At 68.5% G+C, this 20,322-nt stretch overlaps 4 protein-coding genes across 6 annotated transcripts; 3 read left to right on the forward strand and 1 right to left on the reverse strand.

Annotated features, from left to right (window-relative positions):
- The first annotated feature begins 2,071 nt into the window (after nt 1–2,071).
- Nucleotides 2,072–8,408, forward strand: NDUFS2 (NADH:ubiquinone oxidoreductase core subunit S2). Its single transcript, XM_087772573.1, has 14 exons — nt 2,072–2,232; nt 2,376–2,479; nt 3,704–3,894; nt 4,613–4,733; nt 4,902–5,014; nt 5,123–5,197; nt 5,362–5,439; nt 5,664–5,749; nt 6,166–6,285; nt 6,433–6,562; nt 7,130–7,225; nt 7,472–7,555; nt 8,093–8,150; nt 8,252–8,408. The coding sequence occupies exons 1-14, from the start codon at nt 2,072–2,074 to the stop codon at nt 8,287–8,289; spliced, it is 1,455 nt and encodes a 484-aa protein (XP_087628699.1). The 3' UTR covers nt 8,290–8,408.
- A 374-nt stretch (nt 8,409–8,782) lies between these two features.
- On the forward strand, nt 8,783–10,583 carry FCER1G (Fc epsilon receptor Ig). Its single transcript, XM_087772581.1, has 5 exons — nt 8,783–9,033; nt 9,403–9,494; nt 9,683–9,724; nt 10,025–10,048; nt 10,443–10,583. Exons 1-5 carry the CDS (start codon nt 8,976–8,978, stop codon nt 10,497–10,499), a joined length of 273 nt encoding a protein of 90 aa, XP_087628707.1. The 5' UTR covers nt 8,783–8,975; the 3' UTR covers nt 10,500–10,583.
- Nucleotides 10,584–11,690: 1,107 nt separating this feature from the next.
- FCGR2A (Fc gamma receptor IIa) lies at nt 11,691–17,204 on the reverse strand. 2 transcript variants are annotated; one of them, XM_087772564.1, is made up of 11 exons: nt 16,383–16,467; nt 15,532–15,552; nt 15,196–15,444; nt 14,751–15,005; nt 14,375–14,659; nt 13,475–13,744; nt 13,052–13,360; nt 12,863–12,952; nt 12,256–12,277; nt 12,035–12,153; nt 11,691–11,955 (listed from the first exon to the last, which is right to left on the reverse strand). In XM_087772564.1, the coding sequence occupies exons 1-11, from the start codon at nt 16,450–16,452 to the stop codon at nt 11,819–11,821; spliced, it is 1,827 nt and encodes a 608-aa protein (XP_087628690.1). In that variant the 5' UTR covers nt 16,453–16,467; the 3' UTR covers nt 11,691–11,818. The 2 variants fall into 2 exon arrangements, with proteins under 2 accessions (XP_087628690.1, XP_087628689.1); XM_087772563.1 differs by lacking the exons at nt 11,691–11,955; nt 12,035–12,153; nt 12,256–12,277 and having other exon boundaries at nt 12,644–12,952; nt 15,532–15,611; nt 16,383–17,204.
- Nucleotides 17,205–17,233: 29 nt separating this feature from the next.
- PEX19 (peroxisomal biogenesis factor 19) lies at nt 17,234–20,024 on the forward strand. Of its 2 annotated transcripts, none has more exons than XM_087772582.1 (8): nt 17,234–17,348; nt 17,879–17,973; nt 18,078–18,243; nt 18,816–18,901; nt 18,985–19,146; nt 19,224–19,400; nt 19,498–19,542; nt 19,640–20,024. In XM_087772582.1, exons 1-8 carry the CDS (start codon nt 17,294–17,296, stop codon nt 19,700–19,702), a joined length of 849 nt encoding a protein of 282 aa, XP_087628708.1. In that variant the 5' UTR covers nt 17,234–17,293; the 3' UTR covers nt 19,703–20,024. The 2 variants fall into 2 exon arrangements, with proteins under 2 accessions (XP_087628708.1, XP_087628709.1); XM_087772583.1 differs by having other exon boundaries at nt 18,099–18,243.
- The last annotated feature ends 298 nt before the right edge of the window (nt 20,025–20,322 follow it).

Here is a 20,322-nt window from a genome sequence, read left to right on the forward strand (position 1 = left end):
GCCATCCCCGAGAGAACAACAGGGTGACGTGGCCCTGCACAAAGGGAGCCGGCGGCGGCCGGTGCCGCCGCACAAAGGGCCTCTATGCTGGTGCTGTAGTGGTGCTCAGCTGCACCCATGGGACCCCACCGGCACCGCGGCTGGGCCTGGCCGGGACAGCACCCGCCCGGCACCCACCCATGCCCGGGAGCAGCGTTGCCGGTGGGGCGTGGAGCCCACCCGGAGCCCACCACGGCCCTGGCACCTGCCGTGGCCGGCACATGCAGCATCCGCTGGGCTCCAGCATCTGCCACACTCAGCATCCGCTGGAGCCAGCATCCCATGGGCCGTGGCATCCGCCGGAGCCAGCATCCCATGGGCTGCGGCATCCGCCGGAGCCAGCATCCGGCACAGCCAGCATCCCTGGGATCTGACATCTGCTCTGGCCGACATCTGCCACCTCTGGCCTCCCCCACATGCAGCTTCCGCCACCTCTGGCATCCCCCAGCTCCAGCATCCCCCAGCTCCAGCATCCCCCAGCTCGAGTATACGCAGCTCCAGTATCCCTAGCTCCAGCAACCCCCCAGCTCCAGTACCCCCAGCTCCAGCATCCCCCAGCTCCAGTATCCCCAGCTCCAGTATCTGCCAGTGTCAGCATCTTCCAGCTCCAGTACCCCCAGCTCCAGCATCCCCCGGCTCCAGCATCCTCCCAGCTCCAGTATCCTCCCAGCTCCAGTATCTGCCAGTGTCAGCATCTTCCAGCTCCAGTACCCCCAGCTCCAGCATCCCCCAGCTCCAGCATCCTCCCAGCTCCAGTATCCCCAGCTCCAGTATCTGCCAGTGTCAGCATCTTCCAGCTCCAGTACCCCCAGCTCCAGTATCCCCAGCTCCAGCATCCTCCCCAGGTCCAGTATCCCCAGCTCCAGCATCCCCCCAGCTCCAGTATCCCCAGCTCCAGTACCTGCCAGTGTCAGCATCTTCCAGCTCCAGTACCCCCAGCTCCAGCATCCCCAGCTCCAGCATCTCCCAGGTCTAGCATCCCCCCAGCTCCAGCATCCCCCCAGCTCCAGTATCCCCCAGCTCCAGTATCCCCCAGCTCCAGCATCTCCCTGCTCCAGTATCTCCCCAGCTCCAGCATGTCCCAGCTCCAGCATCCCCCAGCTCCAGTATCCCCCCCGCTCCAGCATCCCCCAGCTCCACCATCTCCCACAGATCTGGGGTCCGGACCGTGGGGCACCCTTGGGTGCTGGCAGGGGCTCAGCATGGGGGGGCTCCTCCTGGCTCAGCCTCCCTGCCCGGGGCCCGATCCAGCCCCAGCAGGGTGGCCCTGTGCCGGGGGGGTGGGGCTGGTGGCCAGCAGCCAACATCTGGACAGCATCACCCCGTCACCATGACTCATGCCAGGTCGGAAACAGCTTTGACGTGGGGGCCGGCCGGCTGCTGGCGTCACCGGGATGGTGACGCAGGACGAGGCCGTGGAAGCCGGTGTGACCCTGCGGCTGTGGGGACATGGTGGGGGGGACAGGGGACACGGAGGCTCCTGGCACAGCTGGATGGTCCCCATGTGCCCTGGGGGAGGGCACATCTGGATACCAGAGCTGGGGAATCCCCAAGGGGGGGGGGGGGCTGGGGGTGTGGGGCGGGCAGGGGGGACACAGGACAATTTTGGTCACACCTCCCCGCCCCAGCACCCGCATGGGGACACCGTGGGTGTCAGGGGAGGGGACAGGGGCCACCTCCGTCCGCAGCGGTCCCCAAGTGGGGAGGCCTGGGGACATGTGTCCCCCCGCCATCCCACCGGGACACCCCGCTCCTCCTTCTCCTGGCGCCTCCTGCTTGCCCTGTTCCCAACACTCTGTCCGCTCTGTCTCCTCTCCCCTCTGTCCCCGTCTCCCCTGTCCCCATCCCTGTCCCCCTGTCCACATGTCCGTTCCCACCGGACCGCCCCGTCCCGCAGCCAGCCGCTGCCCGGCACAAAGATGGCGGCGGCCTCGGCGGCCGTTTCCCGGCTGTTTCCCTTAGTAAAGATGGCGGCGGAGCTGCCCGTAGTCAATATGGCGGCGCGGCAGAGCTTCGACTGCCCTCCCCAAGCATGGCGCCCGGCCCCGCCTCCGGCGCGGCGCTGAGGGCGGGGCGGCGCACGCGCAGTGCCAAGGGCAAGATGGCGGCGCTGCGGGCGCTGGGGCGGCTGCGGGCACCTTCGGGGCTGCGGGCGGCGGCGGCGGCGGCGCGGCTGGGGCCGGCCCCGGCCCGGTGAGAGCGGTGGGGAACCGGGACCGGAGCCGGGACCAGGGGGGCGGGGCCTAGGCGGGGGGCGGCGGGGCCTGGGCCTGGGCCTGGGCCTGGGCCTGGGCCTGGGCCTGGCCCCCCCCTCACGGCCCGGCCCCGTCCCGCAGGGCACGGCAGTGGCAGCCCGATGTGGAGTGGGCCCAGCAGTTCGCCGGCGCCGTCATGTACCCTAGCAAGGAGACGGAGAAGTGGGTGCCGCCGCCATGGAACGGTGAGAGGCGGTGGAGGGCGTCAGCAGCCGGGGGGGGGACCCGAGGCCCTGGGGGAGCCCGGGAGGGTGAGGCCGAGGCCCTGGGAGAGCGTCGGGCGCCCTGGGGGGGTCCTGGAGAGGCCCTGAGGCCCTTGGAAGGCCCCTTTGGGGTCAGGCCGAGCCCCTGGGGGGTGTCAGGTGCTCTGGGTGTGAGTCGAGGCCCTGGAGGGTGCCCTGAGGCTCTTGGGGGGCCCGGGGGGGGGGGGCAGAGGCCCTGGGAAGGGCCCTGGAAGGACGTCGGGTGCCCCGGGTGGGCCCTGCAGGGGCCCCAAGGCCCTGAGGGGATGTTGGGGGCTCTTGGGGGTGCTCAGAGCCAGACTGAGGCTCGTTGGAGTCCCTGTGGGTGCTCAGAGCTGTCTAGGAGGCACTCAGGGCCCTGTGGGGGCTTGGTGGTTGTCAGGTGGGGGTTATATGGCACCGGGGGGTGCCCTGGGTCAGTCTGGGGCTCATTGGATGCCTGCTGGTGCCTGGGACTCAGGGGAGGCACCAGCCCAGTGGGTCCTGGGGGGGTCTGGGGGTGTCCTGGGTCCCTGGGTGCCCAGGGGTGCTGCTTGGTGGGTGCTCGGGGCTGGACTGGGGCTCACTGGGTGCTGGTGGTTGCTCTGAGACTGGTGGGTGCTCAGCAAGGACTTGGTGGTTGGGGGGTGTCTTGTTCTTCTGAGTGTCCCGTGGGTGCCTGGGTCTCGGGGGAGGCAGGTGTACAGGGCAAGTTCCCTGGGAGCTTTAGCCCCATCCGTGCCCCCTGAGCTGCTGCGAGATGCTCCTGCATCAGGCCCTGGTCAGGCTTTGAGCTTCTCATCCCTCACTTCTCTGTGCTGGCTCTGCAAATCTTCCTGCGCCCCGTCTCTGCCGAGGCCTCGGTCCTTCCACCTACGCAGCATCGGGAAGCTGCCTGGCTCCCTGTGCTCTGGGAATAGCCGCCGGCCCAGGCTGAGCCTCCTGGGAGGCAGCAGGAGGCCCTTGGACCTGTCCCAGGGGTCTCGTGTTGGGCTGAGATGGGAGCTGGCGGTCAGCACGTTGTGTTCCTGATGTCCAGCCAAGCCCTGAGCTCAGCTTGGACGTTTGTCCAGTGTCTGTTCTGCGTGTCTGTGCTGCCGGGAAAGGCCGAGGGCGCTCAGGGGCAGCAGCGCTGCTGAGGATGGATGTTCCTCCCTGCATGACTCTCCTCTTTCCTCCCCCGAGCAGACAAGGACCCTCTGGCTCACAAGAAGGTCTCGAGTTTGACCATAAACTTTGGGCCCCAGCACCCGGCTGCCCATGGGGTCCTGCGGCTGGTCATGGAGCTGAGTGGGGAGACGGTGAAGAAGTGTGACCCCCACGTTGGCCTCTTGCACCGAGGCACCGAGAAGCTCATCGAGTACAAGACGTACCTCCAGGTGAGGCACAGCGGATTCCCAACCCTTCCCCATCTTGGGGGCTGGTGTTTGTCCACAGGGAGAGCGAGGGGTGTCCTTTTTGGGTGAGGAAGCTAGGAGGTGAGGGGCTGTTGGTGTCTGCCTGTCTACAGCTGTCTGATCAGATACATCAGCAGCCTCCTCGGCGCGCGGGGAGGGGATTTATTTGTCTGTCAGATTTTGCAGCAGTGTTTGTAAACAGACTGTGCTGATTTATTGTCCCAATCGGGTTTAACCTTTCCACTGGCAGGAGAAACGGAGCTTGAAATAGCCCAGGGTAGCGGGGGAGCGCCGCCTTGGCTGGCCGCTGCAGCTCGGGGCAGCGCCATGACAGCCATGCTCAGCTGCACAGCGGAGACGGTTCTCAGCTGACGTCTGCTCAGAGTGCAGGATTAGGGCCCTCCCAGTGTCTATGAACCGGAAACTCTTGCAGAGGGACGTTGTCTATCTGTCTGTCTTCACGCCTTATCCTAAGGCAGTGCTGTCTGCTCCAGCCTGGGGCTGCTTTCAGGGCTGCTGCTGTGCTTGAAGCGCCCCGAGCTGGGAAGGTGCTGTGCCTGGGAGCCATGTCCCGGCGCTCCTCCATGTCCCGGTACTCTCTGCCTGCGGTGAAGCCTTCGAGTGCTCCTGGCAGTCCCAGGCCTTTGCTGCCTGGCTGTGGGTGCCAGCAGCCACCGCTCAAGGCTGTTTCTTTCGGCAGGCGCTGCCCTATTTCGACCGTCTGGACTACGTCTCCATGATGTGCAACGAGCAGGCCTATTCCCTGGCCGTAGAGAAGCTGCTCAACATCCGCCCACCCCTGAGGGCTCAGTGGATCCGAGGTGAGCCCGTCCCCGAAATGTTTCTGTGGGGGCTCCAGCTCCCGTTTTTGAGGCAGGTGCTCCTGCCTGCTCTCCTGAGGGCTCTCAGCTTTCCAGGGGCTCAGACCCCATTCCCCCTCCCCAGAGAGGCTGGAGGTGCTCACCCCTCTGCGCCCCCTCTGCCCCCAGTCCTCTTTGCGGAGATAACCCGGCTGCTCAACCACATCATGGCCGTGACCACGCACGCACTGGACATCGGGGCCATGACCCCCTTCTTCTGGATGTTTGAGGAGAGGGAGAAGGTAAAGGGCAGCGTGGCTGTACCAGGGGATCAGCGGGCGGGGATCTGGGGCTCGGTGCTGTCTGCAGAGCCATGCCAGCATGCAGCGGGATCTCTGCTGTCCCCGCAGATGTTCGAGTTCTACGAGCGGGTCTCGGGGGCGCGGATGCACGCTGCCTACATCCGCCCTGGCGGGGTGCACCAGGTAAGGGCAGCCACGCCATGCCCTGGCTCCCTGCAGAGCCCCTCTGTTCTGATGGGGATGTGTGGGGTGTCCCTGTGTGCGCGATGGCCCCTCTGGTGCCTCCCTGCCCCCATCCCTGGTGCCGCTGGCCATGCGCGGGCTGCCCTCCCTCTCCTCCTGTGCAGGACCTGCCCCTGGGGCTGATGGATGACATCTATGAGTTTGTGAAGAATTTCTCCACACGGATAGATGAGGTGGAGGAGGTGAGGCGGGATGGCAGCCGGGCTTCTGCTCGAAACCTGGGAGAGAGGGACAGTCCCTCTTTCCCAGCACCCTGAGGGCTGGGGTCTCGCGTTGCCTGTCCCCTGGGCACGACCAGCGCGGGGTTATTCCTCCTGCAGCAGCAGTGACAAGGTGACACGGGTCAGGAAAGGGGGTGCACAGTTGGGGAGAGGCACCCGGCTGAGTAACACCCTGCTGTCTGCAGATGCTCACGAACAACCGCATCTGGAAGAACCGCACGGTCGACATCGGGGTGATAACGGCAGAGGAGGCTCTCAACTATGGGTTCAGGTGGGTCTGGTGGCTCCCAGGGATGCTTGTGGGGGGTCTCAGCCTCCTGCCACCCCCCTGCTGTGTTGTCCCCTCCCAAGAAGGATTGGGGTTGAGTCCAAAGAGCTCAGCCCGAACTGCGGGAGTCCCCAGTGCCAATCAGAGCCGTCTTGGGGACCGATGACACTGGTGACTGTCAGGGCAGTGCTACCCGGTGGCCGCAGCATGGCGTGAGCTGGCTGGCTTTGCCTGCCTGATGTCCCCAAGCCATCCTCCTGTGGCCACTGCTCAGGGTGGCGGGGTGTGCGCAGGCAGGGGATGTGTGGCCGCTTTCCCCTGTGTCAGGGTCTGCTTTGGGGTGCGGGGAGGGCCCGGAGCTGGCGTGGGGCTGGGGCCAGCGCTCTGGGTGGGCTGCTCACCCACCTCCCTCCACCCAGCGGGGTGATGCTGCGGGGCTCGGGGATCCACTGGGATCTGCGCAAGACCCAGCCCTACGACGTCTACGACCAGGTGGAGTTTGACATCCCCATCGGCTCCCGGGGCGACTGCTATGACAGGTACATCACACGCTGGCTCCGACGGGGGCCGTGGGGAGGTCTCGGCAGGGTCACGCCTCCTCCACGGGCCTGCGGTGAGGCTGTGGGTTCCCCGTGGTGTCCCTGCCACACAGGGCGCAGATCCCGAGCGGTGTTGGGGTCCCACAGATACCTGTGCCGTGTGGAAGAGATGCGACAGTCCCTCCGTATCATCCTCCAGTGCCTCAACAAGATGCCTGAGGGGGAGATCAAAGTAGACGATGCCAAAATCTCCCCTCCGAAGCGGGCAGAGATGAAGGTAAAAACGCTTCTTTCCCACGTTGGGCCTCGCCGCCGGCTACGTGTCAGCGCCGGTGAGCAGGAAATGCGGTTTGGTGTGTCGGAAGTGCTGAGGATTTTGCTGGTGTTATCTGTTGCCATGTCTGACCCCCAGCTTGGCTGCCCCTCCTGCGTGCTGCCCCTGCCAGGTCTGGCAGCACATGGGCAGGGAGGGCGGCTTTGTGCTGGGGGCAGGTTCGCTGCCTGCTGCAGCTGCTCCTGAGCCCTGTGGCAGTCTGGCCGCGCACCGTGGGAGGGGATCTCCCTTCCCCAGCTCTGCCAGGCCTGGCCCAGCTTGGCCAAAAAGCCGTCCTGGTGCAGGCAGGAGCTGGCAGAACAGAGACCAGCACAGAGGAGACCTGGCAGCTGCCCTGCCTTATCATTCCACGCGCTCGTTATGGGCAGTGGTTGTGTGAATGTGGCCACCACCCCGGTTCCCACACTTTGCTCCCTGTCACCAGCTGCCGAGGCGCAGGCAGGAGACGGGCAGCGTTTTCTGCTTGCGCCCGGCTGCACGCCCTTGGTGACAGTGCCCTCCTCTCCGCAGACCTCCATGGAGTCCCTGATCCATCACTTCAAGCTCTACACAGAGGGCTACCAGGTGCCCCCCGGAGCCACCTACACGGCCATCGAAGCCCCCAAGGTGCCACTTCTCACAGCGTTATGGGGACAGTGGGCTCTGGCATGGTGAAGGGTGTCCTGGTTGCCCTGCACCCCTCTTGGGGACATGGCGGTGCTCCTGTCACTGGCTGGGTGGGCTGTCCTGTTCCCAGGACTCTGCTCTTGCACTGGGCTGGTGTTTGAGGGATGGATGCTGCTGCTGGGAGGCAGACCCTCAGCCCCCTAACAGTGTCACCGCATCACCGACCCTGTCCCCGTGTCCTTGCAGGGTGAATTCGGCGTCTACCTTGTCTCGGACGGCAGCAGCCGCCCCTACCGCTGCAAGATCAAGGCGCCTGGATTCGCTCACCTGGTAGGAGAGGCTGGGGCGGCCGGCAGCATCGCTGTGCCGGGGCCTGCGGCGAGGGTGGGATTTGGGTTGGAGGGGACAAGCGCAGCCTGGGACGAGCTTTCTTTCCCTCTCTCCTTGCTGGGCTCACTCCAGCATGGGCCCAACATGGTGGGCTGGGGCAGGGGTCTGTGGGCCACTGCCGGCATGTCCCCTGGCGTACCTCTGGGACCCGGACTTGCCTCTCGTGCCTCTGCCGCTAGAGCTGGTTTCCTTTCTCTGTTGATAACTGACCACTTCCCCTGTCCTCCCTGCGGCTGCGCTGGCGGGGGCAGCACCCCCTCGCTGCCTGCCCCCAGCCGCAGGGGGGAGCAGGCCCCACTGCCAGCATGGCACCCGCTCCGGAAGCGGTGAGCCAGGCCGGGTCCCACTCGCTGCTCCGCCATTGTGCAAACCCGGGAGGTAGAGCTGTCCCCCTCCCGCCTCGGCAGGCCTGGGGCCGGAGTGGTGGGTGCTCGGGGGGGGCTCCAGCTTGATGGGGGTCCCTGTGCTCTGCTGCAGGCCGGTCTGGATCGGATGTCGCAGGGCCACATGCTGGCAGACGTCGTGGCCATCATTGGTACGTCCCCTCCTTGGGCTGGGGGCTCCCGTGGCCATCGGGGGCCTCCTTCCCTGTTCTGGGGGGCTGATCATGCCCTGACCCCTCTCTCCCTCCCCCAGGCACGCAGGACATCGTCTTTGGGGAAGTGGATCGGTGAGGCAGCGGCCCCAGCTGGCCCCGCTGTGCCCGTCTCCTGCTGTGTGTGCTGCTCCGGGCAGGGGGACCCCCGGCCCCCCTGCACCCCCCTCATCTGAGTCAAATAAAGACTAAACCGGGTCCTGCCTGTCCAGCACTTCTGTCCCTGCCTCAACCCTTGTCCTCTAGCCGAGACCTGGTGAAACCCTGCTCTTCCTCCCTTTCCCACGTGAGGCTCGTGGTCGGGAGCTTCCCCTTCCCGTGGTCGCAGCCGTCTCCGGGTGGAGGAGCCCGCAGGGACCTCCGGGGTTTCGCCTCCACCACCCCGGGTTCGGGTGCTGCCAGCACCCACAGCCTGCAGACCTTCCCCGACAGCCTTCATCCGCCCGGGGCTGGTGGGTGCTCCCACAGCCCCCTGGGTGACTGGAGCAGGGCCCTGGTGCTGGGGTACCACGCGGGCTGGGGCGGGCGGGGCACAGGGAGGGCGGGTGACACTTGGGGACAGCTCGCCTGGCCCTTGAGCAACGGCCCCACTGCCCTTTGCGGGAAGTGGGGACGGCTGCGCCAGCCGGTTCCCCAGCGCGGCCGGGGCTGGAGGAGAGGGGAAGCGAAGTGGGGGTGGCGTGAGCCGGCGGGGAGGAAGGCACTGGCTCCGCAGTCACTGACTGCGGCGCGATAGCCCCAGCGCGCCGGTCCCCGCTCGGAGGGATGGGTGTCCACCTACTGCTCACTGCCGCCCTGCTGCTGCTGCGGACCCCGGCGGCAGGTGGGGACGGGGATCCTGCGGGGATGGGGAGTGGATGGGTGGGCGCATGGCCCTCGGGCTGGCTGCTTTGATGGCGTCCTCGTGCCTTTGGGACAAGCCGGGATCCGTCGAAGCCCCCCTGGGGTGCTCGTGGCACGGAGGGGCACCCCAGGGAGGGTCCCAGGGGGTGTCGGGGCTCTCTGGCGCTGTCTGAGGGGACGTTGGCGCCGCCTGCGACCCCCCGGGACCCTCCACCGTTGCTGGCGTGCAGAAAGGGGCGATGCTTGGAGGCGGCGGAGCCAAGTTCTCGGCGGCCAGGACAGGTGCAGGATCTGTCCCGGGGCGATGCTGACCCTGGGACCCCCTCCTGCCCCCCTCCATCCTCCCCAGAGGCCCTGATGGAGCCGGAGATGTGCTACGTGCTGGACGCCATCCTCTTCATCTATGGCATCATCCTCACCGTCCTCTATTGCCGCCTCAAGGTGAGCGCCAGGATCTGGCCTGTGGCCACCTGTCCCTGGCTCAGGGACCCAATTAAATCCGCTTTTTGGGGGGGGACCCCCGGGGAGGCTACAGCGGGTGCCCCAGGGCTTCCCCACCCAGGCTGGGGCTTTTTCCTCTTCTTACTTTTTTTCTTTTGCTTTTGGGTGACCCCCTCACCCCCCTGCAGTTCCTGGCTCACCGAGCATCGCGGCAGGGACCTGGCAAGGAGGTAATGGCGCTGTCGGCAAAGGACGTCTGGGACTGGGGAGGTTTGGGGCTGGGGTCCCCCGGGAGGGACGGGCCCTCCCAGCCAGCACCCATCCCCAACGGTGCTGCAGCTGTGGAAGGGGACAGCGAAGAGGAACTGGGGGGGCTCTGATGGTCCTGGTTTGGGGGGAAGAAAGCCAGGAAACCTCATGGCTTACCCCTGCTTCCCCAGGGAGTGAGGGGAGGGGTGCAGGGGGCTGGGGGGGGCTGTCTGTGTGTGTCCCTCCCCCCAGCTCTTTCTGTTTCTCTTTCTTTCCTGGAGCTGAAGGAAGAAGCCATCTACACCGTAAGTCAGCCTGGGGGTGACGCATGCCGGGGGGGGGGGCTGTCCCGGGGGGGCCCTACCCTTGGCTGCTGTCCCTGGTGGGGTACCGTGTCCCCTGGGGTGCCTGCATCCCACTTGGCGCCCCATTCTGTGGGTGCCCCACCCCATGGGGGTGCCCTGCCCTGCAGGTGCTGTATCCCATGGGTGCTGTAACTTGGGGATGCCCTGTTCCCTCTGCTCCACGCCCCCCCTTGGGAGCACCCACCCTGGGCGCAGCCCCCCACGACAGCCCGCAGCCCACCGGGGCACATCTTGGGTGGGAAGCCGCCGCGGTGGGGTGACAGTCTGGAGGGGGGGTGGCAGAGGGTGGCAGCTGGGGGGGGACAGGCGCCCTGTAACCCCCTCTCCCGCACAGGGGCTCAGCGGTGAGGGCCAGGAGATGTACGAAACCCTCGAGATTAAACACTCCTGACCTCGTCCTGCCGCCGCACTACAGCCACCCCTCGTCCCCCCGTCTGTCCCCAGCAGCTGGAGACACCCCCATGGCCCCCCTGGCCTCCCCCTCCTGGGACTGTGATGGAGAACGAGAGCTTTTTACCCCTGCAAATGCCTGGTTTCAGCCCCAAACCGCCTCTGGCTGGGCACAGGCACAGCCCGAGTGCCGCCGTGGGGCTGGGACCCCAGAGCCTGGGGGGGGCTGAAGCTGCCCGGGGTGCGTGGTGCTGCCCCCCGCCTTCTGCTAATACCCCCCCCCCAGTAAAGCAGCACCATGCGCAGACGGGGCAGGCCTGTTTCTGTAATGTCAGGGCGAGAGCTGGGGACAGTGATGGTGGCAGCAGCCCCTGGTGGGGCTGGATGTGGCGTAGGGCCAGGGACGGTGGCACCAGCTGCCAGCAGGGGCGGGCACCCACCAGGGACAGGGACAGCGGCACCATCTCCCGCTGGGGACAGGGACCCCCTGGGGGCGGTGGCACCATCTGACGGGGATGGAGCCCATGGGGACAGGGGCACTGGGGATGGGGACGGTGGCACTGGCTCCCAGTGGCAGCTGCCGCGTGTTTCTGGGTGGAGGAGATGCTCCCAGCAGAGAAAAACACCATTTCCACCTGTTTAACCAAAAAGCTGCATTTTGGGGCCAATACTATGGAAACGGCTCCTGTGGCCCCCCCAGCACCCTCGGGCGTCTCGGCACCTTTCTTGAGCCACAGCCGGAGCCCAGCACCCCCGAGCCTGGGGGGTCCCAGCTGGGCCGGGATGGGGGGACCTGCTGGAGGGAGGGGGGGAGAGGAAGGGGGGGCAGCGGGGTGCTGGGAGCACTGTGGAGTCCTGGCAGGACTGGGGAGCCTCGGGGAGCACTGGGAGGGGGAATGGGGGGCACTGGGAGCATTGGGAGCACTGGGAGGGGGAATGGGGAGCCCCTGGGAGCACTGGGAGAGGGAATGGGGAGCTTCGGGGAGCACTGAGGGGGGAGCACTCGGAGCGCTGAGAGGGGGAAAGGGGAGCCCTGGAGAGCACCAGGAGGGGGAATGGGGAGCCTGGGGAGCACTGGGAGGGAGAATGGGGAGGCACTGGGAGCACTGGAAGGGGGAATGGGGAGCACTGGGCGCCCTGTAGCCCTGGGGCTCCCCCACTCGGGACCCCCCCACGCGGGCTGGGCTCTGCTGGCCCGGATCGGGCCCCAGGCAGAGCGGGCGCCCCGTGGGAGCCGTGGGTTGGGTGTGCGGGGCTTTGCCCGGGGGGGGGACCCCGGGGTGCAGGGGCCGCCCCAGTGCTCCCAGTGCCCCGCGGCTGTCACGGGACGTTCTCGTAGGCGTCGCTCGGGAGCCGCAGCCGCGCGTGGGGGCCCGGCAGCACGGCGTAGGTGACGGGTGGCTCCGGCGGGGGCTCGGGGGGGGCCCGGGGGGCCCGGGGCCGGGCCGGGGAGGTGCCTGGAGGAGAAGCCGGTTCGGGGACCCGAGCTGGGGAGGTGACACGCGTGGGCGGCGCGTCCCTCCGCCCCGTACTCACCCCCGCCCTGCTCCGTGACCACGATGTCGGCGTACACCACTTCCCCGTTCCCCGGCGCCTCGGGGGGGGCGGTGGGCTCCGGCCGGCGACCCCCGGGCTCCGGGGGGGGCGTAGGGTCCCTGCGGGGACAAGGGGACGCCTGGGTGGGGGCAGACCGGGGCGGGGGGGCTGCTGGTCCAGCCCCGGGGAAAGGGGCTTCGCTGTCGGACCCCCCCACTCACCTGCCCTGGCTGTTCCCCGCGGCTGCAAGGCAAGGGGGGGCGTGAGCGGCCCTGGGGTCCTCGGGACCCCTGAGACCCCCGGGACCCTGAGTCAAGGGCCCCGGGGCTCAGCCCTGCACACCCAGGAGGGAGCGGGGACCCCGGGACCCCCAGGACCCTGAGCTGGTGGTACCAGGGACTCGGATGAGACAGGCAGACATGGGCTGCAAGCAGGAAGACCCCCCTAAGGCACCCCAAGACCCCTCAGGACCCCCAGGACCCCAAGCCAAGAGCCCCGGGGCTCAGCCCTGCATGCCCAGGAAGGAGGGGAGACCCCCAAGACCCCCCAGGACCCCAACATGGCAGTACAAGAGACTCAGCCCTGCACACCCAGATGAGAGGAGGAGACATGGGCTGCAAGCAGGGAGGGCCCCCAAGACCCCCCAGGATCCCCCAAAATCCCTCAGGACCCCTGGGATCCCGAACCAAGGGCACTGGGAGCTCAGCCCCAGCCAAGACAGATGATGTGGGGTGCAGCCCCATTGTCCTCCCTCAGCTGCTGTGGGGGGCTTTCACCCCACCTGAGAACACCAACTCGGCCCCCAGCCCCCCGGTGTGGGCCACCCACCCGCACGGTGCCGGCGCCGGAGGTGCCAGGCCATGGCAGCACCGAGCAGGAGCAGGAGCAGGAGGGACACGCTGAGCCCCACAGCCACGTCTGGGGACAGAGCGGGGACGAGCCGGTGTCAGTGTGCACCCCAGGGGGCTGGACCCCCACAGGAACCCCGGGGAGGGGGTGGATGAGTGTCGCCCCCACCTGTGTCCCGTCGCTGCCATCGCCGTCCCGGCTGCATCACCGAGAGGACCAGCGCCGGGCTGAGCACCCGGAAGATGCGGTGGGTGCCAAGGCGGTTGGTGGCCAGGCACTGGTAGGTCCCGGTGTGCGCTGGCTCCACGGCCTCCAGGGACAGGACAGGCCCCGAGCCCAGCTCCTGCCCATCCCGCAGCCAGGTGAAGGTCACGGGTGCGGTGCCCGCCCGCACCGAGCAGCTCAGGTTGAGGCTCTCGCCCACCAGCACCGATGGCTCCATCCTTGCCATTGTGATCGTGGCACCTACCACCGGCACTGCCAGGCAGAGAGACAGTGCTGAGGTCAGAGCAGTGGTGGTGGCTGTCCCCCAGCATGGGATGAGGTGATGCTGTGGGTGGGGGACACCCAAAGCCGGAGGGTCCCGCTCACCCAGGACGGTGACCCACAGTGGCGGGCTGTTGGCTGCAGTGCCACCATTGGTGGCCGTGCAGTGGTAGCGGCCGCCGTCCTGGTGCTGCACGGCACGGAGCTCGTAGCGGGGGCCTGTGGCCAGCGGCGTGGCCAAGCCTTGCCGATGCCAGGAGAAGGAGAGGGGCCCCGTCCCCACGGCCACCAAGCAGCTCAGCACCAAGCGGTCGCCCTCCACCACCTGTCCCCTGGGGGGCTGTGCCACCAGGGACACCCCCGATACCGGGACCCCTGCGGGGAGGAGACGGGAAGGGACAGGGGACCCAGGCAGGGGTGGGGGGATCTGGGGAGGGATGGAGGGGGCCCCAGGGAGGGATGTGGAGACCTGGGGAGGGATGGAGGGACCCAGAGAGGGATGGAAGGAGCTGAGGAGGAATGTGGGGACCCAGGAAGGGGTAGGGGGACCTGGAGAGCATGGAGGGACAACAGGGAGGGATGGGGGGACCCCAGGGAGAGATGGGGGGACCCAGGCAGGGATGGGGGGACTCAGAGAGGGATAGAAGGACCCTGGGGGGGACGCAGGGACCTGGGGAGGGATGGGAAGACCCCAGGGAGGGACAGAAGGACCTAGTGAGGGATGTGCAGACCCAGGGAGGGATGGAGGGACCTGGGAAAGGATGGGGGGACCCAGGAAGGGATGGGGGGACTCAGGGAGGGATGGAGGGACCCCAGGGAGGGACAGAAGGACCTAGTGAGGGATGTGTGGACCCAGGGAGGGATGGAGGGATGTGGGAAGGGATGGGGGGACCCGGGGAGGGATGTGGAGATCTGGGGAGGGATGGGGGAATCCCAGGGAAGGATGGAGGGACCCAGGGAGGGCTCCAGGGCCCCAGTACATCCCCATCCCTCCTGCACACTCACTGCGCACCGTGACAGTGACCGGGGCGCTGTGTTTCCGCACGCTGGCCGTCTCCGTCTGCACCTCGCAGGAGTAGTTCCCCGAGTGCTGCAGCCCCACGGCCAGCAGCTGGAGCTGGGGGGAGCCCTGGGGCCCCCCCACCACTGCCTCGTCCCGGTAGAAGAGGTACTGGAGGCGGGTGAGGGGCCGCAGGGGGCTGAGGTGGCTGAGGCAGCTCAGGGCCAGGGGGGCTCCCTCGGGGGGCTCGGCCGGGCCCTCCAGGCGCAGCACTGGCACCGAGAAGAGCTCTGGGAAGGAGCCGGGGGGACAGTGACAGTGAGCCCGCTCGGGAGGGGGGGCTGCACCCCACCGTGTGGGTGCTGGGGAGCAGGCGCTCACCTTGCACCGTCACCAGTGTCGATCCCTCCCAGCTCAAGTAGTAGAGCAGGGTGGCCTGGCAGTGGTAGCGCCCGCTGTGGTGCAGCTGCAGGGGGGGCAGAAGCAGCTCAGCTCCCTGGGAGGGCCCCCCCAGCACCTCCTGCTCGTGGAAGAACTGCACCTTGGTGATCTTTGTGTTCTTCCAGGCCCGGCAGCGCAACGACACCATGTCCCCCTCCAGCAGTGCCTGCGCTGGCACCTGCAGCACCAGCCAGTCTGCAAGAGAGGGCCACGGCGGCCGGCACGTGGGGATGCAGCCGGTGGGCTCCCATTGCATGGGGATGCACCCAGTGATGCACAGGGATGCACTGGTGTGCACGGGGATGGGGTCCTGGTTGCACGAGGGGCAAGAGGCTGTGAAACAGAGCCCACCCAGAGCCCTTGGGGCACCCATCCCGCCCCTCACCATTTGAGAAGCTGACGGTGACGGCGGGGCTGAGTTCGGCACCGGGGATGCGGCACTGGTAGCTGCTGCTCCCAGGGCGGTCTTTGGAGACGTGGATATGGTCAGATTCTGACCGCCACCAGTACTGCTCATTGATGTACCAGTCGGTGGGGCCAGGCACGCCGGAGCCCCAGCAGGTCAGCGTCACCTTCTCATTGAGGAACACCGGCATCCAGGGGGGGTCCAGCGTGACCTGGCTGGGCTGGGCACCTGCAGGGTGACAGGGGACGCCAGCCTGCCGGGGCCACCATGGGTGTCTGGGGACAGCGGCATTGGGGACCGGCAACAAGGACTTACCAGTGAGGCCGAGGGCTTGGGCTGGAAGGGAGAAGGGGAGAGGGGCTGGGTGGGGGCTGCTGCCGCAGGGACACCAGCACCTGGGGGATGGGGTGCAGGGGCTGTCCCCATGATGCCACCACAGAGACACTGGCACCCATAGGAAAGGGCATGGGGACGGTCCCCAGGACAGCTGGGAAAGCCCAGGGGACGCGGCTGTGTCAGAGCCGCCCACGAGCCACATCTGTGTTGCACGGCCACCCCGGGCTGGTGCAGGGTGTGGGGACACCACAGCAACCCTGGGCTGGTGCAGGGTGTGGGGATGCTTCCACCAGCCCCATGGCACCCGCCCCCATGGCCCCATCCCCATGGCCCTGTCCCCATGGTCCCTTTCCCATGGCACCTCTCTCCTTGTCCCCATCCCCACAGCTGCCCCAGCCGCATGGTGCCAGTCCCCACATCCCTGTCCCCATGGCTCCATCCCCATGGCCCCGTCGTTGCCATGTCTCCAACCCCACAGCCCTGTCCCCATGTCCCCATCCCCACAGCCACCCCAGCTACATGGTGCCAGTCCCCACATCTCCATCCCTGTGATGCCTATCCCTCCAGCCCTGTCCCCACAGCCCCATCCCTGTGGCCACCCCAGCCCATGGCCCTGGGCACGCCGGGGGTACAACCCTGTGGGCTGGCTCTGCTGGTGTTTGGGACCTTGGGAGACCCCGCAGCCATGCTGTGCTCCTTCCCCACAGGCCGGCTGGTCCCACCGGGCTCTGTCTCAACCCGCTGCTCCCCAAAGCAAGGAGGGGTCTGGGCACCCATCCCCATGGCATCAGGCCCCCTGCCAGCCCCATGGCCCGTGCCCGGGCACTCACCCCAGAGGAGCAGCGCCGCACTCCTGGCCATCCTGGCACGCTGCTGCGTGCTGGTGGGGCCACCTGACATTTGCGTAGCGGCTATTTGGGGAAAGGGGAAGGAAGCGACTTCCGCGTCCCCGGGGCTTTGCCCCAGCCCCAGGGTACATGTGCCTGGTGGCACGTGGCGGGGATGCGTCGGACACCTGCGAGGGACGGGCTTGGGTATGGAGGAGCCGCCGGCCCCTTCACCCAGGAGGGTCCCTCTGGGCACCAGGACCCTCTAAGGACATGGGGCACGAGCAGCCCCATGGGTGTCCTGCACTCGTGAGAGGCTGAGAACCTGAGGGCTGGAACCCCGAGAGCTGAGACTCCAAGTGCTGGGACCCTGAGAGACTGGGACCCCAAGAGTTGGGACCCCAAGAGCTGGGACCCTGAGGGACTGGGACCCCAAGAGCTGGGACCCTGAGAGCTGGGACCCTGAGGGGCTGAAACCCCAGGGACTGGGATCCCCAAGCGGCTGGGACCCCGAGGGTTGGGACCCCAAGTGGCTGGGACCCTGAGAGCTGGCACCCCCAAGAGGCTGGGACCTCGAGGGCTGGGACCCCGTGGGCTGGGACCCCGAGAGCTGGGACCCAGGGACTGGGACGCCGAGAGGTGAGACCCCGAGCGCTGGGTCCCCCAAGGGGCTGGGACCCCGGGGACCGGGACCTCGCGGGCTGTCACGGCTCCCCGCTGCGTGGGCGGGGGGGTCCCGGCTCCCCGGCTCGCGGGGTCCCGCCCCGCCCCGCGCACTGCGGCGCCGCCTGGCGGCCGCTCGGCGGAACCGCGCTGCGAGGGGGGGCCGCGAGGGGCGTGGCTGGGGGGGCGTGGTCACGGAGGGGCGGGGCTCGGCGGTCCCGCCCCCCGGCGGAGGCGGAGGGGGCGCGAAGATGGCGGCGGAGCCGGGCCCGGGCCCCGACCCGGAGCTGGAGGAGCTGCTCGACAGTGAGCGGGGCCGGCGGGGGGAACGGGGGTTGCGGGGGGCCGCGGGGGTGCGGGGGTGCCGGGGGCTGTGGGGTGCGGGGGGCCGGGGGAGGCTGGGGACCTTTGGGGTGCAGGGGGTCTGGGGGTCATTGGGGTGCAGGGGGGCGGGGGGTCATTGGGGTGCGGTGGAGCTGGGGGGGTTATTGGGGTGCGGTGGGGCTGGGGGTCATTGGGGTGCGGTGCGGCTGGGGGTCACTGGGGTGCAAGGGGGTGGGGAGTCATTGGGGTGCGGTGGAGCTGGGGGGGTTATTGGGGTGCGGTGGGGCTGGGGGTCATTGGGGTGCGGTGGGGTTGGTGGTTGCTGGGGTGCAGCTATTGGGGCACAGCGGGGAGGGGGGTGTCGGGGCCGGGCAGGCGTTGGGGTCTGTGGGGCGCAGCGAGGCGGGGGGAGCTGGCATGTGCCCCGGGATGGGGGTCATCGTGGGGTGCAGGGAGCTGCTTTGGGGACAGGGGGTGCCCAGGGCCCCCCCTCAGCCCGGCCCCTTCCCCAGGTGCCCTGGACGACTTCGAGAAGGCCAGGCCTGCCGCCCCGCCGCCGCCGCCGCCGCCCCCCGAGGCCCAGCCCTCGCCCAGCGCCGCCGCCAAGGTGCGACGCTGCCAGGATGCGGCCGCCGCCCTCGCCCCGGCCCTCGGGGTGGGGAGACACCATCCCTGCGGCGGGGGGGGGCCTGACCGTGCCCCTCTCCCCAGGCCTCCCTCTTCGCCTCGCAGGAGAAGTTCTTCCAGGAGCTGTTTGAGGGGGAGCTGGCCTCGCAGGCAGCGGCCGAGTTCGAGCAGGCCATGCAGGAGCTGGCCCGGGAGGAGCCGCACTTGGTGGAGCAGTTCCAGAAGCTGTCGGAGGCGGCAGGCAGAGTGGGTGAGTGGGGCCGCAGCCCCTTGGCACCGCCGCCGGTGGGTTTAAAGAATGCGGCAAAGGCGGCCGCCCTCCCTGGCGGCTAGATCGGTTGTGCCAGAGACAGTGTGTTACAGCCCAGTGAGCCCTTGTCTTGCCGGGAGTGCACCGGCGTCCAGATCGGCCCTGGCAGCCTCATGTCTCGCCGACAGCCAGGACACCGAGGTCGTGGCAGAGCGAGTGGCATGTGCCAGCCCAGGGTGGGACGGGGCTTTGGGGGCAGCGAGGGGTTCCCCACCATGCTGGGCAGTCTTGGTTTGGCTCAGGGCCGGTTGGCACCTCTCCAGTGTTGCGGCGCCGGGCATCCTCCCGCACGCCAGGAGCTCCCCCAGCCTTCCTGCCAGCGGCCGGCCCCGTGGTGGAGCACGGTGGGGGAAGGTTTGGGGTCTTTTGGGGGCAGTCCCGGTCCTGCAGGCCCCTGGGACCCCCATTTAGGAGCGGGGTCCCCAAAACAAGACCCTGACCCTTGCCGGGTGGGGTGCCCCAGTCTGCCTGGCGTCTCCCCGTCCCTGACCGGCGTCTCCTGATCCCCGCAGGCAGCGATGCGGCGTCGCAGCAGGAGTTCACCTCCTGCCTAAAGGAGACGCTGAGCGGCCTGGCCAAGAACGCCACCGACCTGCAGGTACGGCCGCCCCCCTGCCAGCCAAGCGGGGTTCCCCCGGGGGTGCCCCCCATCCTGGGGAGGGGCTGACGGTGTCCTTGCAGAGCTCCTCGGCCTCAGAGGAGGAGCTGGCGAAGGCGCTGGAGGGGCTGGGGCTGGAGGAGAGCGATGGCGAGAGCAGTGTCCTGCCCGTCATGCGGAGCATCATGCAGAGCCTGCTCTCCAAGGACGTGCTCTACCCCTCGCTCAAGGAGATCACTGAGAAGGTGGGGAGTCCGCTGGCGCCGGAACGGGGTGGGGAGGTGCGGCGGTCCCAGCCTGACCCCCCGCCGTCCCCCTGCAGTACCCCGAGTGGCTGCGGCAGCATGGCGAGGCGCTGCCAGCTGAGCAGTACGAGCGGTACCGGGCGCAGCACGGCGTGATGGGCCGCATCTGCCAGCAGCTGGAGGGCGAGCGGCCGGGCGAGGGTGAGGAGGAGCGGCGGGCACGCTTCGAGACCCTCCTCGACCTCATGCAGCAGGTGAGTGGCGGGGGGACGGAACCCCCGGGACCCCGGTGCCACCCTGACCCCCCCGGGCCCCCAGTGCCACCCTGACTCCCCTGTGTCTCCCCCCCAGCTGCAGGACCTGGGGCACCCGCCCAAGGAGCTGGCCGGGGAGTCGGTGAGTGTCCCCGGGGACCCCCTGCGGGGACGGGGGTCCTGCCCGGACCCCCCTGGATGCCTGGTTCCCCCCGCTCACCCTCCCCTCCGCCTCGCAGCCCCCCGGCTTCAACCTGGACCTGCCAGCAGCGGCGGGTGGCGAGCAGTGCCGCCTCATGTAGCGCCGGCGGCGGGACGGGGGCGTCCGCGGCCCCCCGGTGCTGCGTGCTAAGGATGGCCCCCTCCTCGTTACCGACTGATTAAGACCCCGACAAGGATGAGGATGAGGATGAGGACGAGGAGGCCAAGCAGAGCTGAAGCCATGGCCGCCGAGGAGCAAGGCTGGACGCGGCAGCCCCAGCTCCGCCGTCCCGCACCGTGGGGGTGCCGGGGGCGGCTGTGGGGGCCGGGGGGCCCAGCGCGGGGTGGGGGCGTGGGGACCCCAGCCCTGGGGACGCGTGTGTCTGTCCCCTGATGTCCCCAATAAATCTGTTGGCAACTACACCAGCTCCCGCCTGGGGAAACTGAGGCAGGGGTGGCCGGCAGCACCCTGCCGAGATGTGGGGGGAGTGGGGTGACCCTGCAGTGACGGGGGGGGACCCCGAGTAACACGGCAGGGGAGGGGGCGTGTGAGACCCTACAGTACCATGGGGAGGACATGGGACGACCCTGCAATAACATGGGGGGGCACAAGGTGACCCTACAATAACACGGGGAAGGGGGCACGGGGGGGACCCTGCAATAACATTGGGGGGCACAGGGCGACCCTGCAGTGACACGGGGGTCGGGGTCGCCGCTGCCA

Source organism: Nipponia nippon, unplaced genomic scaffold, assembly GCF_047370975.1.
Source record: "Nipponia nippon isolate SJK-2023a ecotype South Korea unplaced genomic scaffold, ASM4737097v1 scaffold_36, whole genome shotgun sequence".
Classification (NCBI taxonomy): domain Eukaryota; kingdom Metazoa; phylum Chordata; class Aves; order Pelecaniformes; family Threskiornithidae; genus Nipponia; species Nipponia nippon.